Source organism: Chiloscyllium plagiosum, unplaced genomic scaffold (genome assembly GCF_037043375.1).
Source record: "Chiloscyllium plagiosum isolate Xiang-an unplaced genomic scaffold, Cpla_swu_hap1 HiC_scaffold_8, whole genome shotgun sequence".
Lineage (NCBI taxonomy): Eukaryota > Metazoa > Chordata > Chondrichthyes > Orectolobiformes > Hemiscylliidae > Chiloscyllium > Chiloscyllium plagiosum.
In genome coordinates this window covers 96,511,103-96,535,547 of record NW_028270146.1, presented here as the reverse complement: position 1 = coordinate 96,535,547, position 24,445 = coordinate 96,511,103, and the positions used below count along the sequence as shown (strand labels likewise).

The 24,445-nt window shown below is 43.3% G+C and overlaps 1 protein-coding gene across 5 annotated transcripts in view; it reads left to right on the top strand.

The window, feature by feature from the left end:
• Positions 1-24,445, top strand: part of LOC122554015 (metastasis-associated protein MTA1-like) — a 171,821-nt gene that overhangs the window by 44,701 nt on the left and 102,675 nt on the right. For 4 of the 5 annotated variants that reach the window (XM_087990140.1, XM_087990136.1, XM_087990137.1 and 1 more), the window contains exons 5-9: positions 3,513-3,576; positions 9,401-9,518; positions 13,598-13,700; positions 14,406-14,505; positions 23,611-23,799. In XM_087990140.1, the coding sequence (XP_087846266.1) occupies positions 3,513-3,576; positions 9,401-9,518; positions 13,598-13,700; positions 14,406-14,505; positions 23,611-23,799 (574 nt within the window). The remainder of the gene's footprint in view (positions 1-3,512; positions 3,577-9,400; positions 9,519-13,597; positions 13,701-14,405; positions 14,506-23,610; positions 23,800-24,445) is intronic. The other variant, XM_087990138.1, reaches the window with a different exon arrangement.

Sequence of the window (24,445 nt, the reverse complement as noted above, 5' to 3'; positions counted from 1 at the left end):
AGATAGTTTCTTGACCAGTAGGGGAATCGAGGGTTATAGGGAAAACACAGGAAATTGGATGTGAGGAATGTTGGCTCAACCAGGATCTTATTGAATGGAGCAGCAGGCTTAAGGGACCTCATGTTCCTATTTCTTGTAGTCTTCGGTCATTTGACTCAACATATCTTTGTGTTGCGCCTTTCTGCAGTTCTTCTCCATCTAAATAATATTCCCCTCCAGTCCCTCCTAAAATGAACAACTTCGCATTTTCCCGCATTACACTCCATTTGCCAACATATTGCCCATTTAGTTAACCTGTCAATATCTCTCTGTGAATTGGTTGTATCTCTCTCAGAACCTACCTTTCCACCTATTTTTGTGTCGTCTGCAAATTTGACTGCAGTGCATTCACTTCCTTCCTGAAAGTCATTTATATATACTGTATTGTAAACAAGGGCGGCATGGTGGCACAGTAGTTAGCACTGCTGCCTCACAGCGCCTGAGACCCGGGTTCAATTCCCGCCTCAGGCGACTGACTGTGTTTGCACGTTCTCCCCGTGTCTGCGTGGGTTTCCTCCGGGTGCTCCGGTTTCCTCCCACAGTCCAAAGATGTGCAGGTCAGGTGAATTGGCCATGCTAAATTGCCCGTAGTGTTAGGTAAGGGGTAAATGTAGGGGTATGGGTGGGTTGCGCTTCGGCGGGGCGGTGTGGACTGGTTGGACCGAAGGGCCTGTTTCCACTCTGTAATGTAATCTAACAGGTGTCTGTGGAACTCCACTGGTTGTGGATCGTCAACCTCAAAAAGAATCCCTTATCCCCACTCGCTGTAACTTAGGATTCTTGTGGTACAGTGGTAATGCCTACCTCAGAGCCAGGTTCACATCCCACCTGCTCTGGTGTGTCGTAAAAGCCCGAAACAGATTGACTCGAAAACATCACCACTTGCTGTTTCCTGCCCATGAGCCAGTTCTCAATGAATGCTGAGAAATTACCTCCAACAACATTGTTATTTACAGCTTAAGGGAGAAAGTGAGGTCTGCAGATGCTGGAGATCAGAGCTGAAAATGTGTTGCTGGAAAAGCGCAGCAGGTCAGGCAGCATCCAGAGAACAGGAGAATCGACGTTTCGGGCATAAGCTCTTCTTCAGGAATGAGGAAAGTTTATCCAGCAGGCTAAGATAAAAGATAGGGAGGAGGGACTTGGGGGAAGGGCGTCGGAAATGTGATAGGTGGAAAGAGGGCTTATGCCCGAAACGTCGATTCTCCTGTTCCCTGGATGCTGCCTGACCTGCTGCGCTTTTCCAGCAACACATTTTCAGCTCTGATCTCCAGCATCTGCAGACCTCACTTTCTCCTCAAAGATTTCAACCTACTGCGAATCCTCTTACAAGGATGCCTTTCTTGAAGAAGCTCTCTTCTTCCCTCTACGAAGATTTCAGTGAGTCCCTCTCTCACTGCACCCCCCAGGTTATCTCCTCTGCACAGAAGCTCTTCAGCCACATTCTCAAACAGACTCGCTACCACAGCCATATCTCCTTCCTCAGCACCTGCCTGCGGAACCGACTTATCCCGCACGGACTCCGGACTAAAAAGACCAACCAACCCAACCACCCTGTGGCTCAACACTTCAACTCCCCCTCCCACTCCACCAAGGATATGCAGGTCTTTGGACTCCTCCATCGCCAGACCACAACAACACGACGGTTGGAGGAAGAGCGCCTCATCTTCCGCCTAGGAACCCTCCAACCACAAGGGATGAACTCGGATTTCACCAGTTTCCTCATTTCCCCTCCCCCCACCTTGTCTCAGTCAAATCCATCGAATTCAGCACCGCCTTCCTAACCTGCAATCTTCTTCCTGACCTCTCTGCCCCCACCCCAGTCTGACCTATCACCCTCACCTTGACCTCTTTCCACCTATCACATTTCCGACGCCCCTCCCCCAAGTCCCTCCTCCCTACCTTTTATCTTAGCCTGCTGGACAAACTTTCCTCATTCCTGAAGAAGGGCTTATGCCCGAAACGTCGATTCTCCTGGTCACTGGATGCTGCCTGACCTGCTGCGCTTTTCCAGCAACACATTTTCAGCTTATTTACAGCTTAACCTTTTTGAGGTACCTTGTCAAACACCTTCTGGAAGTCCAAATATAACACATCTCCTGTTTCCCTCTCTCCACTCTGATTAAGACTTCTTTGAAAAACTCTAATAAATTAGTTGGTGGCTCAGTGGTTAGCACTGCTGTCTCACAGCGTCAGGGACCTGGGCTCGATTCCAGCCTTGGGTGACTGTCTGTGTGGAATTTGCATGTTCTCCTCATGTCTGTGTGGGTTTCCTCCAAGTGCTCCGGTTTCCTCCCACAGTCCAGAGATGTGCAGGTTAGGTGAACTGGCCATGCTACATTACCCATAGTGTTCAGGGATGTGTAGGTTAGGTGCATTAGTCAGGGGAAATGTAGAGTAATCGGATAGGGGAATGGGTCTGCGAGGGATACTCTTTGGAGGTTAGGTGTGGACTTGCTGGGTTGAAGGGCCTGTTTCCACACTGTAGTGATTCTATGAAATCTATGAAATAGTCAGGGACAATTTCCCTTTCACGACGTCATGCTGATTCTGCTTGATTGCTTTGTGATTTTCCAAATGCTCTGCTATTATTTCCTGAATGATCGGTACCAGCACTTTTCTAACAAGAGATGTTGGGCTAATCGGCCTGCAGTTAACAACTTTTTGCCTCCCTCCCTTTTTGAATAGAAGTATCACATCAGCAGTTTTCCAGAGCTTCTGGTACTTCTCCAGAATCCAACGCTCAGTCAAACAGTTGAGTTTTGCAGAGTATTCAAGAGGAGAAGAGTGAGATAGGAAATTTGGGACAGAATTGAAAAGCTTAGGACCTTGATAGCTGATAGTGTGGCCATCAACGATGGAATAATTTAAAATTGGAGATGCTCTTGAGGACAGAAATAGAATAGTACAGTTATCTCAGACAGTTGAGTTAGAAGACAATGATAGGCAAATGTGAAAACTTGAAAGCACTTGAAAACAAGGCACTGCATGACTAGGAGCCAGTCTCTATCTCTATCTCTATCTCTATCTCTATCTCTATCTCTATCTCTATCTCTATCTCTATCTCTATCTCTATCTCGCTTTCACTCTCGCTCTCTCTGTCCCTCCCACTCTCTGTCTGTCTGTGTCTCGCTCTCTCTCGCACTCTCTCTGTCTCCTTAAGACTCCCCATGGCCCAAAAACAGCCTCAGCCCCACAAAGTAGCCTTACTTAGGATGTTGATCCTTGTGTTGTTGGTTGTTCCTGGCAGCAAAAATCCCCCACTGTTTCTTGAAATCATGCCATGAGCTTGATTTACTATTTGATCTGAAAGACAGCACATCTAACAGCATAGAACTCCCCTGATGCTGCTCAGGAGTCTCACAGTTGATAAACCTACAGCCATCTGACTAACACAGTGAAACATAATGATTTGGCATCTGTTCCCTTGGAGAAATATAGTACTTTTTACTGACAGCTTTTTGCTTTCCTTCCAGGGGTAAGTGCAGTGTTACACTGCTAAACGAAACAGAGTTACTTCTATCCTACCTGGAACGTGAGGTAAGGACCTGTTTCTGGAAGTATTTGTGGTCTGTTAATGCGGTTGTTTCAGTATCTCTGTTATTTGTTTTATTTTCCTGTATTGTTCAGCAATAGGTCATTGTGTCTCTGCTAATCTTGTATCTTAATGCTTGAAGGCAGCTTGAAGTCTTGCACTGAGCCACACCATCTGCAGGATCTTGAGCTTGATTTCACTGATTTGAGATGAAACGGTAAGAAGGATGACATGGTTGGCCCAGGTGACTAGGGTAGAGAGTGCGGAAAAGAATTATTTAAACATCTCGGCACAGGGCAGCACAGTGGCTCAGTGGTTAGCAAGCGCCGGGGACCCACGTTCGATTCCAGCCTCGGGTGACTATTTGTGTGGAGTTTGCACATTCTCCCCGTGTCTGCGTAACTTTCCTCCGGGTGTTCCGGTTTCCTCCCACCATCCGAAGATGTGCAGGTCAGGTAAACTGGCCATGCTAAATTGCCCCATAGTGTTCAGGCATGTGTAGCGTTGAGTGCATTAGTCAGGGGAAATGTAGAGTAACAGGGTAGGGGAATGGGTCTGTGTAGGTTACTCTTCAGAGGGTCTGTGTGGACCTCTTAGGCTAAATGGCCTGTTTCCATGCTGTAGATTCTATCATTCCACTGCAGGTTGTTATGAAGGAGCACTCTGTTGCTCCTTTGCATGCTACCATCAGCTGAAGCCAAGATAGAATTTGTTGGTAATGTCTCTATTGCTAAATAACAAACTAAGAGCACTCATTGTTGAGGCATTCAAATGAAAAGAAATGCTTCATTTAGTAACTATCAGTGCCTTTAAGAGACAAAGGAGTGGCATCGAGAGGTCCTGGATTCTTTATTCTAAATCCAGTCTCCTTAACCTTGGCAGTGCTACAGAGTGAAATTGGCCAAACATCTGGCATGAAGGTACTGATCTGTGGAGGAATTTCAGGAGACCTTGATATAGTCAAGCTGTGCCTTGGGCCCTTATCAGACCGATCATTTTGGAACAGCGAGCGGGGGAACCCAGTTGGATAGGAGACAAAGATTCAGTTTCCTGACAGCAGGATGAAGTTTCTGTCCTAAGTTCTCAGAACCTTTCAAGTAGGTTGGCTTTCCTGATCTTGATGCAAACCTGTTTTGAACTCCCTAGCATCCCATTATTACTCATTAACATCCCAAGTTACTGAAGTTATAATCACTGCTGATGACAAACTTGAGGGAATGAAGTAAAATGTGTGTGCTCACAAATCCGGCATATACATATAGAAGTTAGGTTAGTTTTTTTTTCCTTTCTAAGCTCTGAAGAAGACAAAAGTCTTCACTATTTGGCTCCTTCGCAACCAAGGTGTTTCCTTGCACAAGTGCTTACATTATAAGGGGTGAAGCCTGTCCAAGTGAAATAGCTCATCAGCTGATGCTGGCAAAGCTGACCTGGAAGGCAAGCAGGGTGGAGCTCCAAGGGGCTGGTATAGTTTGCTTAATAAAAGTGCTCCAGGTAGAATGGAACTTAAAGGATGTGATCGTCAGGGGCACTGTATGCGAGAGTGGAGGGAGCAATTCTTAGGGGACAGGGGTTAAGATAAACGGAGTAAGTTTAAACAAGATTTGAGGGGCAAGGTTTTTTTACAGAGGGTGGAATGTACTGCCAGAGGAGGTGGTGGACGTGGATACTATAGAAACATTAAAGAGGCAATTTGACAGATAAATGAATGGGTAGGGAATAGATGGATGCAGAGTACGTAGAGGCAAAAAGGTTTTTAGTTTAGAAAGGCATCATGTGTCGGCACAGTCTTGGTGGGCTGAAGGGCCTGTTGCTGTTGTTCTTTGAGGAAATTATGCAGAAGGGAGAGTCACGGTGATCGTGATAAGGGGGACAAGGAAGAGTAGGAGGCACATATTTACAGTGGGGACCGCAATGGAGCAATTAGGTGAATTTGTGATAGAGTTAGAGCAGACTGGATGGGATTCTGTTCTGAGGGTCGGTACAGACTTGGTGGGTTGAATGGCCTCTTTCTGCACTGGGATTCTATGATGCTATCTCAGAGTTCCTCCTGCTTCGGTAGGAGATAATATCTCTGTGTGTGATAACATCTCTGAAGAGGTTCATTCAAAAAATAAATAAGTAACCAACGTAACAGTGGAGAAAGGTTTCCTCTTTGTACCATTCACTTAGTGCAATGCTCAGGTTTAGGCACTGGTTCAGACCATATCCTGTGCTAGATTGTTTCTGACTTGACAGTGGTGGAAAAATAAAATTAGATCTAATTTCCAGTTATTGACTAAAGGGATTGGACTTAATATGACTGGATTTTGAATAATTTGTGCAATAAATTGATTTAGAACATAGAACAGTACAGCACAGAACAGGCCCTTAAGCCCACGATGTTGTGCCGACCACTGATCCTCATGTATGCACCCTCAAATTTCTGTGACCATATGTATGTCGAGGAGTCTCTTAAATGTCCCCAATGACCCTGCCTCCACAACTGCTGCTGGCAACGCATTCCATGCCCTCACAACTCTCTGTGTAAAGAACCCGCCTCTGACATCCCCTCTATACTTTCCTCCAACCAGCTTAAAACTATGACCCCTCGTGTTAGTCATTTCTGCCCTGGGCAATAGTCTCTGGCTATCGACTCTATCTATGCATCTCATTACCTTGTATACCTCAATTAGGTCCCTTCTTCTCCTCCTTTTCTCCAATGAAAAAAGTCCGAGCTCAGTCAACCTCTCCTTATAAGATAAGCCCTCCAGTCCAGGCAGCATCCTGGTAAACCTCCTCTGAACCCGCTCCAAAGCATCCACATCTTTCTTATAATAGGGCGACCAGAACTGGACGCAGTATTCCAAGTGCGGTCTAACCAAAGTTTTATAGAGCTGCAACAAGATCTCACGACTCTTAAACTCAATACCCTGTTAATAAAAGCCAAAACACCATATGCTTTCTTATCAACCCTGTCCACTTGGGTGGCCATTTTAAGGGATCTATGGCCCTGCACCCCAAGATCCCTCTGTTCCTCCGCACTACCAAGAATCCTATCCTTAATCCTGTACTCAGCTTTCAAATTCGACCTTCCAAAATGCATCACCTCGCATTTATTCGGGTTGAACTCCATCTGCCACCTCTCAGCCCATCTCTGCATCCTGTCAATGTCCCGCTGCAGCCTACAGCAGCCCTCTATACGGTCAACGACACCTCCAACCTTTGTGTCATCTGCAAACTTGCTGACCCATCCTTCAATCCCCTTATCCAAGTCATTAATAAAAATTACAAACAATAGAGGCCCAAGGACAGAGCCCTGTGGTACACCACTCACCACAGACTTCCAGGCGGAATATTTTCCTTCTACTACCACTCGCTGTCTTCTGTTAGCCAGCCAATTCTTTATCCAGACAGCTATGTTCCCCTGAATCCCATTCCTCCTGACCTTCTGAATGAGCCCACCATGGGGAACCTTATCAAATGCCTTGCTAAAGTCCATATACACCACATCCACAGCTCGACCCTCATCAACTTTTCTAGTCACATTCTCAAAGAACTCGATAAGGTTTGTGAGGCATGACCTGCCCCTCTCAAAGCCGTGTTGACTGCATTTAATCAAGCCATGCTCTTCCAGATGGTCATAAATCCTATCCCTCGGAATCCTTTCTAACACCTTGCAGACGACAGACGTGAGGCTTACTGGTCTGTAATTGCCGGGGATTTCCCTATTTCCTTTCTTGAAGAGAGGAATTACATTTGCCTCTCTCCAGTCCTCAGGTACGGCTCCGTGGTGAGCGAGGATGAAAAGATCTTCGCAAGTGGCGAAGCAATTGCATTTCTCATTTCCCAAAGCAGCCGAGGACAAATCTGGTCTGGCCCTGGCGACTTGTCAATCTTAATGTTTGACAAAATTTTCAGCACATCCGCTTCCTCTATCTCTATCCATTTCAGCATGCACACCTGCTCTTCAAAGGTTTCATTCACTACAAAGTTCGTTTCTTTCGTAAAGACAGAAGCAAAAAACTCATTTAGGGCTTCCCCTACCTCCTCAGACTCCACACACAAATTCCCCATGCTATCCCTGATCGGGCCTACTCTTTCTTTGACCATTCTCTTATTCCTCACATAAGTGTAAAATGCCTTTGTGTTCTCCCTAATCCGTTCTGCCAAGCCTTTCTCGTGCCCCCTCCTGGCTCTCCTCAGACCATTTTTAAACTCCTTCCTTGCCTGCCTGTAATCCTGTAGAGCTGAGCTTGACCCTAGCTTTCACCACCTTACGTAAGCTACCTTTTTCCTTTTGACAAGAAGTTCCACCGCTCTCGTCATCCAAGGTTCCTTTATCTTACCACTTCTTGCCTGTCTCAGAGGGACATATTTATTCATCAGTTGCAACAACTGTTCCTTAAACAGTCTCCACATGTCTATAGTGCCTTTACCATGGAACAATTGCTCCCAATTCATGTTTCCTAACTGACTTACTGACTTTGTATATTAAAGGAAGTATTGCTCCTTCAAAATGGAATTCTAAGTAGCACAGTTATGATTTAAGATTAGATTAGATTTCTTACAGTGTGGAAACAGGTCCTTCGGCCCAACCAGTCCACCCCAACCCTCCGAAGAGTAACCCACCCAGACCCATTTTGCTCTGACTAATGCACCTAACACTATGGGCAATTTAGCATGGCCAATTCACCTGACCTGCACATCATTATTGTGGGATTCTTTCAAACTCCTGCAAGAACTTGTTGACTATCCTAACACTAGGGCATTAGCTCAATATTGTTTCCAGAATTGCATATCACTTTAAGATGATCAACACGTAATTAGCAATACTTTATAATCTAACAAAACAAAACTTAAGCTGTGTAAAGAGGATATTTATTTGATATACATATGCATTTTAGATGAAATAAAAGCTGGCCATACTAGTTTGCAAATACCTGGTCTCATGTAATCTTCTGAAGTTATACAGACTTGGGCCTGATCAGTACTGTACTTGGATATGAGGCCGCCTGAGAATACCAGGTGCACTCGACTCCTATTTCCAGCAGAGGTCGCTAATGTTACCACACTGTGTTTGCATTGAGAGTCTTGTGTGCTGCAGTGGTAGTGTCTTTACCTATGGGCCATCGGGTCTGAATTCCAGTCCTGACCCACCCCAGACATGTGCCATGACAGGTCAGAACAGTTTGATTAAAAACATCTGTACCATGGAAGACTTTTGTAAGTCCTCCTTCACTCTTCAGCAGGACCCAAATGCTCGTGATACACTTGCTGCTACCAGTTTCCAGCCTCTCTCAGTCACCAATCTTCTCATCAAATTAAGAATGTAAAAACGTATAGTTGAACATTGATTTATCATGTAACTAATTTTTCTAAAAAGTGATACATGTTTTGCGTTACATGGGTCAATGGAATTTTTACAGCATGGGAGGGGAACTCAAAGGCTAAAAGATTGAGGAAGCCCTGTATAGAGGCAACATTATTTTGGATCTAACCTAGATTAATCACATAACCTCCAGATGTGTACAATCATTGTAGAGAATGTGTTACTTGATAATAAATTCATAATGTACCTGTCCTGGGTCAGTGCAGAAGGAGCTTTACTCTATTTCCAAACCAGGCTGTAGCTGCCTGAGAGCATGAAGTAGAAAATATGTCATGCCACAATATTCATCCTTCATTAGGCTAGCAAGGAATATAACCAGCTGTTTTTAAAAAAGTTCAAGTGACCCGACATTGGTGTCCCTGCTCATTCAAATTCATTTGGCATTTCAGTTTCAGGACAAGCAGAGTTGTTTGGTATGATTTTATGTTGACTTGTCTTCCTGTTTTACCCTTTCCCTTCAGGACACTTTTTTTTATTCACTCGTCTATGATCCACAGCTGAAGACCCTTTTGGCAGATAAGGGAGAAATCCGTGTTGGGCCCCAGTACCAGGCAGACATTACAGACCTACTGAAAGAAGGTAAATGGCCAGTGGGGTTGGCACATGAACATCGAGAGCTCACAACAAGTGAAGGATACTGAATTCTTTAAAAGAACTACACACGCAGACTTACTCCCCATTATGAATTTCAGGTTACTATTAGATTCCTGTTTGGTTCAGCATCATCAAAGACACTGACCACTTAAGAGCAAATCAAAACAGTCACAGTTATCCAGCTGTGAGCTTTCTTTGCAACAACCCTTAGTGAACTTGCATGAATGAGGCACTTATAACATTATGTAATGAATGGTAGTCGGAAGTTTTATTTTCTTTGTTCATTGGTGTGGGTTATGCTGGCTATGCCCATCCCCAATTACCCTTGAGAAAGTGAGCCACCTTCCTGAATTGCTGCAGTCCATGTCAAGCGGGTATTCTCACATTGCAATGGGATTTTGACCCATCGATGGTGAAGGATTGGTGATGGAGTTCCAAGTCAGGATGATACGTGGCTGGGAGTGGAAGTAATAGGTGGTGAAGTTCCCATGCATCTGCTGACCTTGACCTTCAGGTTTTAGACGATACAGGTTTGGAAGATGCTGTTGAAGGAGTCTTCGTGACTTTCCGCAATGCATATTGTAGCTGGTACACACGCATGCCACTGCATATTGGTGGTGGTGGAAGTGATTATTGAAGGTGGCGGTTGAAGATTGGAGTGCTAATTAAGTGGTTGGCTTTGTCTGGAATGGTATCAATCTTCTTGAACATTGTCAGAGTTGCACTAATCTAGCTAAAAGGAGAGTATTTCATCACACTTCTGATTTGTGCCTTATGGTGGACAGGCTTTGGAGAGTCAGGAGATGAGTTACAGATGAACAGAATTTCTAGTCTGTCACCTGCTTTTGTAGCCATAGTATTTATACAATTGGTTCAGTTCATTTTCTGGTCAATGCTAACCCCCAGGGTGTTAACAGTTTGAGATTTGGTCTTGAAATAACATTGAATGTCAGTGATTGAATTCTGTCTTGTTGGAGATGGTTATTGCCTAGCACTTGTGTGACACAAATGTTATTTGGGTAGTGATGGATAACTCATTGTCCTTTCTTTACTTCACTTCAAAAGTGCTTCATTATCTGTGAAGTGCTTTAGGACATTCTGAGATTATGAAAAGTGCTCTATAACTGCAAGTTCTTTTTTTTCTGCTTTGGTTAAAATTCCTGTTGTAATTTTAATCCTTTTCTCTCTGAAGGATTTTGGAGATGATTCCTGATATTATGAACGTAACATCATATCTAAAATGTATTTTCAGCACAAACCAAAATCTCATCTAAACCAAAGGCTAATATTACTTGGATGAGAATTTCTTTTAAGAGTTATTTTTGATCTGTGATTCCAATTTTAAAGTAGCCAAATTCCTAAATTTTTCTAAACAAAACATTGCAAAGAACTGCAGATGCTGTAAATCAAAATCACAGCAGATTTTTTTCGATCCTTTATTTCTTTTAAAGGTTTAGCATTTTCACTTTTCTCTCGTTTATTCTACCTAATTGTAAAATTTCATTGAAGTACTGTAAGTATCATCAGCCTCATCTACAAACTTAAGTTGCTCTTAAGACACTTTTAGTCCTTTTCACAGAATGCATGGAAAAGGGGTTTCTATCCAACTAAGGACTCGAAAATTGGAGAAATCCAAACAAAATTGAATTCCTTTGGGTTTTCTCCACATCCAGATATTGTTGCTTCAAGTCTAGATCATTGAATTATTAAAAACAGTGGTCTCACCCTAAGAACAGTATTACATATATCTATTTGGTCTTTGACTAACTTCCTATTCTGGGTCATTCACTTCAGTAGTATGTGTCTTTATTTCATGATCATCCCTCCTATATGGCACTGTGATATGTAATACATTATCTATACTTAGACAGAGAGTATAGTTATGGTATTCCCTCTGTGGAATGGAGATGACTTATTACATAGTATGGCAATCCCTTACCTCCCATGCCTCCGTGATTATCACAGTCTGGAATGGAGGCCCAGTGATGAGTTTGACCTAATGAAGGTCAAAAGGGAGGTGGACAGCAAATGGTCCCTTAATTATGATGTAGTATTCCTTCTCCTTCATTAAATAGCTATTTTGGAATATGTATATTAATGCTCTTCACTACTAGAACATAGAACATTAACAGCGCAATGCAGGCCCTTTGGCCCTCGATGTAGTGCCGACCTGTGAAAATAATCTGATGCCCATCTAACCTACACCATTCCATTATTATCCATTTGTATGTCCAGTACCCATTTAAATGCCCCTAACATCGATGAGTCTACTACTGTTGCAAGCAGGCCATTCCATGCCGCTACTACTCTGAGTGAATAAGCTACCCCTAATATCTATTCTAAATCTATCACCCCTCAATTTAAAGCTATGTCCCCTTGTGTTAGCCTTTATCATCCTAGGAAAAATGCTCTCACTGTCCACCCTATCTAAACCTCTGATTATCTTACATGTCTCAATTAAGTCACCTCTCAACCTTTTTCTCTACACTGCCAAGAATTTTACCATTAGCCCAGTACTCTTTTTTTATTCCTGTTACTTCTTCCGGAGTGAACTACCTCACACTTTTCGGCATTAAACTCTATTTGCCACTTCTCAGCCCAGCTCTGCATCTTACCTATATCCTTCTGTAACCCACAACATCCTTCAGCACTATCCACAACTCTGCCTACCTTAGTGTCATCCACAAATTTGCTAACCCATCCTTCTACACCCACATCCAGATCACTTATAAAAATGTAACAGCAGTGGCCCCAAAACAGATCTTTGCGGCATACCACTGGTAACTGAGCTCTGGGATGAACATTTCCCATCACCCACCACCCTCTGTCTTCTTTCAGCGAGCCAATTTCTGATCTAAACCACTAAATCACCTTCAATCCTGAAACTCTGTATTTTGTGCAATAGTCTACCATGTGGAAGACTACCGTACTGAAGTCCATACACACCACATCAACTACTTTACACTCATCTACCTGTTTTGTCACCTTCTCGAAGAACTCAATAAGGTTAGTGAGGCACGACCTACTCTTCACAAAACCATGTTGAATATCTCTAATCAACTTATTCCTTTTGAGATGATTATAAATCCTTTCTCTTGTAACGTTTTGCAACACCTCACCTACAACTGAAGTAAGGCTCACTGGCCTATAATTACCAAGATTGTCCTGACTCCCCTCCTTAAACAAGGGAACAACATTTGCTATTCTCCAGTCTTCTGGCACTACTCCTGTCAACAATGATGACATAAAGATCGAAACCAAAAGCTCTGCAATCTCCTCCCTTGCTTCCCAGAGAGTCCAAGGATAAATCCCATCCGGCCCAGGGGTCTTATCTATTTTCAGATCTTCCAAAATTGCTAAAACCTCCTCTTTGTTAACCTCAATCTATCTAATCTTGTAGCCTGTATCTCTGTATTCTCACTAACATTGCCTTTTTCCAGTGTGAATACTGACAAAAAGTATTCATTAAATGCTTCCCCTATGTCCTCAAATTCCACACACAACTTTACACTACTATCTTTGATTGGCTCTAGTCATTCCTTTATTCCTGATATACCTATGGAAAGCCTTAGGGTTTTCTTTGACCCTATCTGCCAAAAACTTCTCATGTCCCCTCCTGGCTCTTCTTAGCCCTCTCTCTAGATCTTTTCTGGCTAACTTATAACTCTCAAGTCCCCTAACTGAGCCTTCACGCCTCATTGTTCTTCCTCTTGACAAGGACTTCAACTTTAGTAAACCTTGCTCCCTCTCTTGACAACTACCTCTCTGCCTGATAGGTATATGCTTATCAAGGACCCGCAGTAGCTGTTCCTTGAGTAAGCTCCACATTCCCCTGCAGTTTCCCCCCCCATCCTATGCATCCTAAATCTTGCCTAATTGCATTATAATTGCCTCTCCCCAGTTATACCTCTTTCCCTGTGATGTATATACCTATCCCTGCCTATTGCTATTGTAAACATACTGTTCTAGAGACACTCAAATCTTTACAGGTCAGTTGATTTAAGCTGATGTCACTTTTCTACCATCACTTTATGGCTGGATGAGTAGTATTTCTTTTATTACAGGAGAGGAGGATGGAAGAGATCAGTCCAAAATGGAAGCCAAAATCTGGGATGGTGACACCCCATTGACAGACAAACAGATTGACCAGTTCTTAGTAGTTGCTCGGTAAGTCCTGACAACATTACCAAAACAATGTGCAGGGAACTGCCAAGCCTGTTTGTAAAGGTGGTGCAATATAAAGAAGAGTCTGATTGCCTGATAAGTGATTTAAGGCTCAGCCATATTATCACCATTTGATGTCTGATTGCTCCGTGTCATTCAGTACTATTGAGTCTCACTTGATGACAGTGTGCCATGCAGTGAAATCACTGTGTCTGCTAAATAGTGTCCTTGGGGTTTTGGTGCCATTTATAACTTCTGGCAAGGAGACGGATAGATTTAGATTTGAAAGACTTCTGCATGCCTCAGGATACAGACCAGGAATATCTTTGTTTGGTTCATGAGTTACCTCAACCAGTGCTGTAATTAGTCTCTGTTTACCTGAGTATTTAATTGGAGGGTAAGGTCCAACAAGGGTTGTCCATCGCTGTATGCCATCAAGAATCTGAAGTTGGGCTGTCCTCATGAACCACTACAGTAGTGAAGATGCTGCTACTGCGAGCTGTTTGGTAACATCTGAATGGCTCACTGTGCCACTGCGAGCGCAGTTAACAATTGACCACATAAGTTTGGAACTGGAGTTGCGCACTGCTCCCTGTCAGTATGACCAATGTCAATTTAAATTGAAAAAAAGCTATTATTTTCTTGGGACTGCATTGTTCAAACAAAACAAAACAAAAAGCTATGTGTAATATTTCTGGTCCTTTCCAGGTCTGTAGGTACATTTGCCCGTGCTTTAGACTGCAGTAGTTCAGTGAGACAGCCTAGTTTGCACATGAGTGCAGCAGCTGCCTCCAGGGATATCACTCAGGTAAGAAATAGCATGCAACTGCTCCTGTGTATAGTATCACGCTATTGCTCCTGTTGTTGACTGCATTCTCTCTAGATTGCTTGTGGTCTTTTTTTTTCCCCTGTGGTCTTGACTGAGAGATTTATAAGGTAAAAACAATGACTGCAGATGCTGGAAACCAGATTCTGGATCAGTGGTGTTGGAAGAGCACAGCAATTCAGGCAGCATCCGAGGACAGGCAAAATCGACGTTTCGGGCAAAAGCCCTTCATCAGGAATAAAGGCAGAGAACCTGAAGCATGGAGAGATAAGCTAGAGGAGGGTGGGGGTGGGGAGAGAGTAGCATAGAGTACAATAGGTCAGTGGGGAAGGAGATGAAGGTGATAGGTACCTGGGAGTTGCAGTGGGAGAGGGACTCCCTGAGATTCTTGTAGAGAGAGGAGGAAAACTTCTTCAAGGCAGGCATCCTTGCAAGAGGATTCGCAGTAGGGTTAAAATCAACGAGGTAAAAACAATGACTGCAGATGCTGGAAACCAGATTCTGGATCAGTGGTGCTGGAAGAGCACAGCAATTCAGGCAGCATCCGAGGACAGGCAAAATCGACGTTTCGGGCAAAAGCCCTTCATCAGGAATAAAGGCAGAGAACCTGAAGCATGGAGAGATAAGCTAGAGGAGGGTGGGGGTGGGGAGAGAGTAGCATAGAGTACAATAGGTCAGTGGGGAAGGAGATGAAGGTGATAGGTACCTGGGAGTTGCAGTGGGAGAGGGACTCCCTGAGATTCTTGTAGAGAGAGGAGGAAAACTTCTTCAAGGCAGGCATCCTTGCAAGAGGATTCGCAGTAGGGTTAAAATCAACGAGGTAAAAACAATGACTGCAGATGCTGGAAACCAGATTCTGGATCAGTGGTGCTGGAAGAGCACAGCAATTCAGGCAGCATCCGAGGACAGGCAAAATCGACGTTTCGGGCAAAAGCCCTTCATCAGGAATAAAGGCAGAGAACCTGAAGCGTGGAGAGATAAGCTAGAGGAGGGTGGGGGTGCGGAGAGAGTAGCATAGAGTACAATAGGTCAGTGGGGAAGGAGATGAAGGTGATAGGTACCTGGGAGTTGCAGTGGGAGAGGGACTCCCTGAGATTCTTGTAGAGAGAGGAGGAAAACTTCTTCAAGGCAGGCATCCTTGCAAGAGGATTCGCAGTAGGGTTAAAATCAAGGCAGGCATCCTTGCAAGAGATTTATAAGACTATTGCTAGAAATGGAGAACTTTAGTGAGGAAAGCTGGCTATGTTTTCTTTGAAGTTGACGTGGCTGAAGAGAGATTTAAGTTTGGGTGAATAGAAGTACGGGGCGTCTGGAGAGCGTGGGCAGGATTTTGCTATTTCCATTTGCAAAATAATTGGTGGAGGGGATTAGAAGGGAGTTGAACAGTAATCTTTTTCACTGGTGGGTGGCAAAGATTGAGAACTCATCACTTAAAGAGGATGATGGAGGTGCAAAACCCCTCTCACATTTTAAGAAATACTTCAGTATGCACTTGAGTTCATGTAGACTACAGGCTAAGGACGAAGAGCTAGAAAGTGGAATTAAATTGGCTATACAAAAGGTCAATACAAAACGTAAGATCACATTGGGTTGAATTATTTATTAGTTTGGATAGAGGAATGACCAACCAACAGAAAGAGAGTTAGAAAAAAAGAGGTCTTTTTCTGGTTGGCAAATTGTAATTAGTGGGGTGACACAGTCTAATCCTCAGACCCCAACTGTTAATAATCTATATTAATGGCATGGAAATGGGGATAGAAGGTGTTATAGTCAGGTTTGCAGATAACACTAAAATTGGTAGGACAGTAAGTTGCAATGAAGAAATTTACAAATGGATATAGATAGATTAAATGAATTTGGCAGATGCAGTTTAATGTGGAAAAGTGCAAGTTATCAACTTTGGTCAGAAGAATTGAAAGGCAACATATTATCTAAATGGAGCGAAGCTTCAGAGTACCTCAGGGCAAAGGGATCTGAGAGTCCTTGGACATAAATTGTAGAAAATGAGTGTAGACATTGAACATGTAATAAGGTAGGCAAAAGAAAAATTGACATTTATTGCTACAGGAATAGTCTATAAAAGTAGGGGAGTGTTGCAGCAACTCTACAAAGCATTTGTAAACCACCCTTGGGAGTATTGCACATATTTTGGTCCCCTTACTTCAGGAGGAATATAGTTGCATTGGAGGCATTTCAGAGGTGGTTCACTAGATTCTTTACAGAAGTGAGATGTTTGTCTTATGAAGAGAAATTGAGCAGTTTAGGTCTGCTATGTGGAGTTTTAGAAGAATGAGAGGAGATCTGATTGTGGCACATAAGATGCTAAAGGGGATTGACAAGGTAGATGTAGAAATGATTCCTCAATGGTACATGGTTCCTTGTATGGGGCAATCTAGAACGAGAAGTCATAGTTTTAGGATAAGGGGTAGTAAATCGAAAATAGAGATAATGAGAAATTATTTCTGTCAAGGGGTCATGAATCTGTAGAATTCACTACCCCAGGAAAACTGAGTAAATGTAAGGAGGAGATAGACTGATTTTTAATTAGTGACAGGTTGAAGGATTATGGAGAGTGGGCAGGATAGTGGAATTAAATTTGAGCTGAGATCAGCCATGATCACATTGAATGGTAGAGCAGGCTCAAAGGGCTGAATTGCCAACTGCTGCTCCTAGTTCTTATTGTCCCCAACGAGATTTGTAGCAGACTTTGGTGATTTTGTCCAACATTATAACAACAAATTTGGTAGTCTGTTCTGGACTCATAACAATGGCTTTTTCTACACTGGCATGGGCATGATGGACTGAATAGACTGTGACATGCATATCCTTGTATTTCAATTTTTTTAAATGGTTCTGATGCAAACCTCACTATGTTCAATTGTGTCAGCAGTGTTTGTCATATCTCAGTCGGGAGCACTTTTGCCTCACTTGCGGCGGCACGGTGGCTCAGTGGTTAACACTGCTGCCTCACAGCACCAAGGTCTTGGGTTTGATTCCAGCCTCAGGCAGCTGTCTGTGTGGAGTTTGCACATTCTCCCCGTGTCTGCGTGGGTTTCCTCCGGGTGCTCCGGTTTCCTCCCACAGTCCAAAGATGTGCAGGTCAGGTGAATTGGACATGCTAAATTGCCCATAGTGTTAGGTGCATTAGTCAGAGGGAAATGGGTCTGGCTGGGTTACTCTTTGGAGGGTCGGTATGGACTGGTTGGGCCAAAGGGCCTGTTTCCACCCTGTAGGGGATCTAATCTAATCTCTGATCAGAAAGTCATGGTTCGAGTTTCACTTCCAAGAAGTGAGCACAAATCTTGGCTGACACTCCAGGTGAGTCCTGAGTGCTGCATTTCCGGTAACATCATGGTTGATCTGTTTGTATTTGCAGTACCTCATTCTCACTTACCCCTGACAGCCTCAGATTCTTATGCAAAAACAGAAATTGCTGGGGAGGCTCAGCAGGCTCTGGAGCATCTGTGGAGAGAAATCAGAGTTAACATTTTGGTTTTGGTGACCTTTCCTCAGAACTGATGGTAGCTAGAGAAAGGTTGGATTTTACGCAGAAGATAGAGTGAGGGGAGTCGGTGAGGAGTAAATAATAGGTGGAGATTGCAGGAAATAACATGGCTGTCCTGAAAGCAAACCCATGCAAAACAAAACTTTGGGGGGGTTGTGATAGAGGAATAATCAAACTGGAGGACAGTGTTCTAGGTCTGAAGTCGTTGAACTCAATATGGAGATAGAGTCCAAAGAAAGAGAAGAACAGATGGACAGACAAAGGAATGGATAACAATTGGCTTGGGAGGATGAATAGCTATTAGTGGACAATTAAGTACTTCTTTTAGTTACTCATGGATTAGAACATCTAATGCGTTCTGCATTTCAGACTTCTGCAGTTCTCCTTCATTTAAATTATACTTTTTAAAAATAACTTCTTCCTGCCAAACTGAACAACTACGCAATTTTTAGTGTTATACTCCGCCTGCCAGATATTTTGCCTGTTCACTCAATTGGTCTGGAATCTGCTCATGTCCATTTTACAACATACATTCCTGTGTATCTGCAAGTTTAGCTACAATGCTTTAATTCCCCTCTTCTAAGTCTATGGTATAAGTTGCAAAAATGCTGAAACCCCAGCACAGATTCCTACTGGACTCCATGCATAACTTCCTGCCAGTCAAAAAATGACCCATTTATAAATACTCTCTGTTCTCTGCCAGCCAGGCAATCTTCTTTCCATGTGAATGTATTGCTCCCTCATTAAGAACTCTGACTTTGTGTAATAACATTTTTTTCTGTGGCTTCTTATCAAATTCCATGTGGAAATTAAGGTACCCTTACTTATAACCACAAGAGCTATCCATTTTTACCTTTCTAGCTAGCTCCGTCTTGTTACTCCAATTTATTTCTCTGTTTAACCTTTTAATCATTCTCTACTGTCCTTTATAATCTGTCCAGTCAACTGACCTGACTATCATTGTTGCACAATAATATGCTTTTTCCTTAAGTTTGATGTTTTCCTTAGTCTCTTTAGTTAATAAAGAATAATGGATCCTCCCTTTGGAATTTTTCTTTATAGCAGGGATATATGTATATCCTTAAATGTCTGCCATTGCTTAGCAATTGATCTATCCCCTAGCCTGGTATCCCTGTTCATTATAGCTAGCTCAGCTATCCTGCCCAATTGCTTAAATTTATAAATTAGTCTTTAACCCAATCCTCCCTTTCAAACTGGTGAAGGGCATAGATAAGGTGAATGGCAAAGGTCGTTTGCCTAGAGTGGGGGAGTTCAAAATTAGGCAGCATATTTTTTAAGGGGAGAGGATAAAGATTTAAAAAGGACATGAGGGGCAACGTTTTTATACAAAGAGTGTGCTAAATGAACGGCCAGAGGAAGTGGTGGATGCAGGTACAATTAGGACATTAAAAGTACATGAATAAGAAAGGTTTGGAGGGATCTAAGCCCAATGCTGGCAAGTGGGACTAGTTTAGTTTGGGAACATGGTCAGCATGGACTAGTTGGAACGAAGGGTCTGTTTCCATGTTGTACGACTGTAAAATTCAAGCATGATATGCTACCTAGAGCTGCCTTATCTCTGATGTCATGAATTAATCCTTACACATTAAATAATGTATAGTTTAGAGTAACCTGCTCTCTGGTTGGTTCCAGAATGTGCTGCTCTAATATACTAGAGCATTTTGTGAACTCCTCTTCCAAGATAGCATTACCAATCTGATTTTTCGGGTTTATATATCGATTTAAATTTTGCATGATTACCCTTATCACTAGCACCAATGTTTCTTCTTGTATGTTTCATCCTACATTGTGCCTAACTGTTAGGGGCTCTGCAGACCATTCTCAATAGTGACTTTTTTTCCCCATGCTATTCCTTATCTCCCAATGTTACAGCCCGAATACCCTGAACCAAAGACATCTTTAGCTATTGCACCAATGATACCGCTGATTGATGGTGTTACCCCTTCACCTTTAAAAGCGTCCTCTTTATTTTGAATATTATATATCCCTCAATATTCAGGACCCCATCCATGTCTCATGCAGCAATGTCTCTTAAAATTGTTATCAGATCATGTTTATATGTTCATTTTGTTATGAATGCTATGTACATTCAGATATGGAGCTTTTACTTTTGCCTTTTTTTGTTATCTTTATAGCATCTAGCCTTGACTGTAGATGTATCCTTAGCCTTATTCCCTTTGTCTCTTCATTTTCTGACCTCATTTTCCATGTTACTGTTTTGGTCTCCTGATTTGTCTCTACTTCATGATTTGTAACAGATCAAACAACATAATTCCTCACCCCATCAACTAGTTTAAAGGCCTCTTTACCTCCCTAATTTTGTGGTTTGCTGGAACACTATTCCCAGCATGGTTCAGATGCTAGACTATCCCATTAGAGACAAAAAAACTGCAGATGCTGGAATCCAAAATTGACAGACAGGAAGCTGGAAGAACACAGCAAGCCAGGCAGCATCAGGTGGTGGAGAAGTCGACATTTTGGGTGTAACCCTTCTTCAGGACTGGGGGGTGGGTGTAGGGGGAGCTGCAGATAAAAGGGTGGTGGGGGTAGGGTGGTAAACTGAGGATAGGTGAAGATAGGCAGAGGGTACAATCTGGTTGGTCAATGGGAGGAATGAATCCTCAGGCAGGGAGGAGTGGAACGGGACTGCTTGGGAGGGAGTCAGGGGATGGGACTTAGAATTGAAGAACTAAGTGTTGAGTTCTCCAGGCTGTAGGTTGCCCAGGTGGAAGATGAGGTGTTGTTCCTCCAATTTGCAATGTGCTTAACTACGGCAATGGAGGAGACCAAGGATGGTCATGTCGGAAAGGGAGTGGGAAGGGGAATTAAAATGGGCGATGCTCAGCAAGCCATTCCCTAAGTTTACACTCGGTCTCCCCGATGTAGAGAAGACCACATTGGGAGCCCTGGATGGGGGTAAGGGAAGTGGTGTACTGGCAGGTTTTACATCTTTTCCGATTGCAGGGGAAGGTACCAGGGGGTTCAGGAAACTAAGGACTGTTGAAGGGAACGGTCCTTGTGGAAGGCAGAGAGGAGAGGGGAAGATGTTTTTAGTGCTGGTGGACTCCTCCCACCCAGCATTCTGCAAGAACTCCATCCCGTTCTCCCAAGTCCTGCGCCTCTACCGCATCTGTTCGGACAGGAGACATTCCACTTGCGAGCATACCAGGTGTCCACCTATTTCAAACAACATGCTTTCCTCCCTCTGTCATCCACACAATGCTCTAAACCCCGCCCGTGCAATAAAATCAGAGTCTCCCTCACCACCCCACCAGTCCCCCTTACCTATCATCCCAACAGTCTTTACATGCAACGCACCATCTTTAAACACTTCTGCCAACTCCAACTAGACCCCATCACCAAGAGTATCGTCCCCATTCCACCTCTCTGTGCCTTCTTCAAGGACCATTCCTTTTGACAGTCCTTGGTTTGTGCCACATTCCCCACTGACCACACCCCCACCTCCATCCAAGGCCCCAAGCAGTCCTTCCAGGTGAGACAGAGATTCACCTGCCTCTCTTCCAACCTAGTTTACTGCATCAGGTGCTCCCAATGTGGTCTTCTCTACGTTGGGGAGACCGAACATAACCTTTGGGAATGGTTTGCCGAGCATCGCAACTGGTTCTGCAGGGGCCAACCAGACCTCCCAGTCACCGCCCATTTAAATTCCTTTTCCCACTCCCTTTCCGACATGACTATCCTTGGCCTCCTCCATTGCCGCAATGAAGCACACTGCAAATTGGAGGGACAACACCTCCTCTCCCACCTGGGCACCCTACAGCTCAGAAGACTGAACATTGAGTTCTCCAATCAAATAACCTCTCTTCCCATCCCCCAACTCCCTTCCCAACCCCCTCCCCCTCCTTTCCACTCCTCCCTGCCACCAACCGGATTTATTCCTCCCACTGACCAACCAGGTGGTACCCTCTGCCTGTCTTAACCTATCCCCATTCACCACCCTGCCCCCGCCACCTCTTTTATCTGCAGCTCACCCTACACCCACCCAGTGTCGTGAAGGAGGGTTATACTGAAACGTTGACTTTTCCACGTCTTGATGCTGCCTGGCTTGCTGTGTTCTTCCAGACTATCCCATCAGTGCAGTCTCCACCTTCCCTAGTATTGATACCAATGCCCCACAAACTGGAACCACTTCTCCTACACTAGTCTTCAAGCTTTCAGGTATTAATTTCCCCAATTTTATATTTTCTACCTATTGGTAGAAGAACTGAAGTGATAATCCAGGGATAATTGCCCTTGAAGTTCTGTTGTTATTGCCTAGTTCCTCACACTATCTAATCAGAACCACTTTTTTTCTCATACTTGTGTCATTGGTGCCTACATAGAATGAAATAATTATAAATACAGCAAAATATTTTATGACTATTGCTGCTGTTGTGAGGGAGGAAACACAGCTTATTTAACCAATGTCCTCTAAATAGAAATCGAAAACATGACTAGTATACATGTATTTAATGATGGTTGTAGAAAAAATGTTGACCATGATACTGGGGATAATTCTTCAAAATACCTCCATAGTATTTTTCACACCCCACTGTCAGAAAAGATAGTTCACCGTCTCATCTGAAGGACAGTTGCCCTGACAGTGCAGCACTCCCCCCTGTAGGGCATTGGAATGTCAGCCGACATTACATGGTCAAATGTCAAGGCAAATATTAATACAAATGACCTTCCAACTTGGAGATGAGAGTGCTGTCACTGACAAATTATGTTAGTAAACTGTCGAGATAATAAATCATGTCTTAAATCTTCATACTTACTCCGCCATTTGTTGGGAAAGAAGGGGTGACAGTGAAGGTCTAGACCACTGGAAGGGGCCTCTCGGTTCTGCGATCGGTCAACAGAATCACTAGGAGTACGGTCTGCTTCAGCAAGGTTTACCAGTTTATTACGAGGCCGGGCACAGGTTTGTCCAGCAACACAGAGGTTAACAGCTTCTGTGTTCCTTGGAAAAAACTGCGCAATTGAATTTGAACAATAAACAAACTTATATATTTCTTAAAAGACAGTACAACCTTAATTACAAAGCAAAATCAATGAAATGTAATAAGGTGACCTAATGGACAGCAGGTTAATCCAAAGATACTTCCTGGGAAACAGTATTGTCTTACGCACATTATCGTCTCATACTTGTGGTTCAAGGTTAGTCAGGGTGGTTAGTTAATGTCTTATGATTCATTTTATGAAGACTCCATTGTCTGCTTTATCTTTTAATTCAGCGAGCTCAACAAAGCAGAAATGCAGCTTCCAACCATTTTAGCACAGTATTAATCTGAAGCCATTTTGTTATGTTACTTTTGTGGTTAGTAAAAGCTTGCATAGATTTGTTGCTCTTGACAAAAGCCTAAATCCAGATTTTAGATCCTCAACAGAAGGAGACATTTGAAAGTATTTTTAAAAATCTTTTGTCGAAGCAGGGAAATGTGTATTTCATGGAACTCTGAACCATCTCTCCTATAGTGAAGAGGAGCAGTTTGTGAAGCCTTGTTCGCCGTCATTTTCACTTGTCTTTTTCTTAATTGCCTCCCTCCCTGAATGGCCAGTTTCATGCCATGGACACCTTGTACAAAAGCACCTATGAAGTTTCGCAGGCCATCTCTGCGTTGGTCCCACAGGGTGGGCCAGTGCTTTGTCGAGACGAAATGGAAGAGTGGTCTGCTTCAGAGGCCAACTTATTTGAAGAAGCACTGGAGAAGTATGGGAAGGATTTTGATGACATCCAGCAAGACTTTGTAAGTAGTGCTAAGGTGGAAAAGAACTGAGAGAGCTTTGCCCCCACTCCACTAAGATAGAAATTAACACCAAGTCTGCATTTAGCAACCTCCAGGTTTGCATGAGTGGTATATGTTGCAGAGTACATAACACAAAGAAAGCTATTTAGCTTCTCAACTCTATTCTGCCATTCAGTTAGATTATGGCTAATCTGCACGTTATTTTCATTTAACCCACCTTGATGCCAAATCCCTCATGCCATTACCTAATAAAACTGTATCAATGTCAATACATGTGGTAACAGTGCCGATATCTAAAATAGGAGAAGACCAATAAATACAAAGTACATCATTGGAAGGCAGTGCTGTAGCTTGAGATCTGTTCAACCTGCAGTTTTAGCCAAGACATGCCCGTAAGCCAAATGAGAGGAGCACAGAGCTGAAATGGTGTTTCGTTCAGCATCCTTCACAGAATAAAAGTACCTTTTCATGCTGTGGGCCAGGGGAGTCTGGTGGATGACTGAGAACATGATGATCTCCTTCTGTGTGAGATGGCTTACATTTGGAACTTGGCTTTAAAACAAATTACTGAAATTTGTGTTGTTCCAGTAAACAGGATGTGTTGGCCTTTCATGGAAAATAAATGGATAAATTTGAAAGACATTAT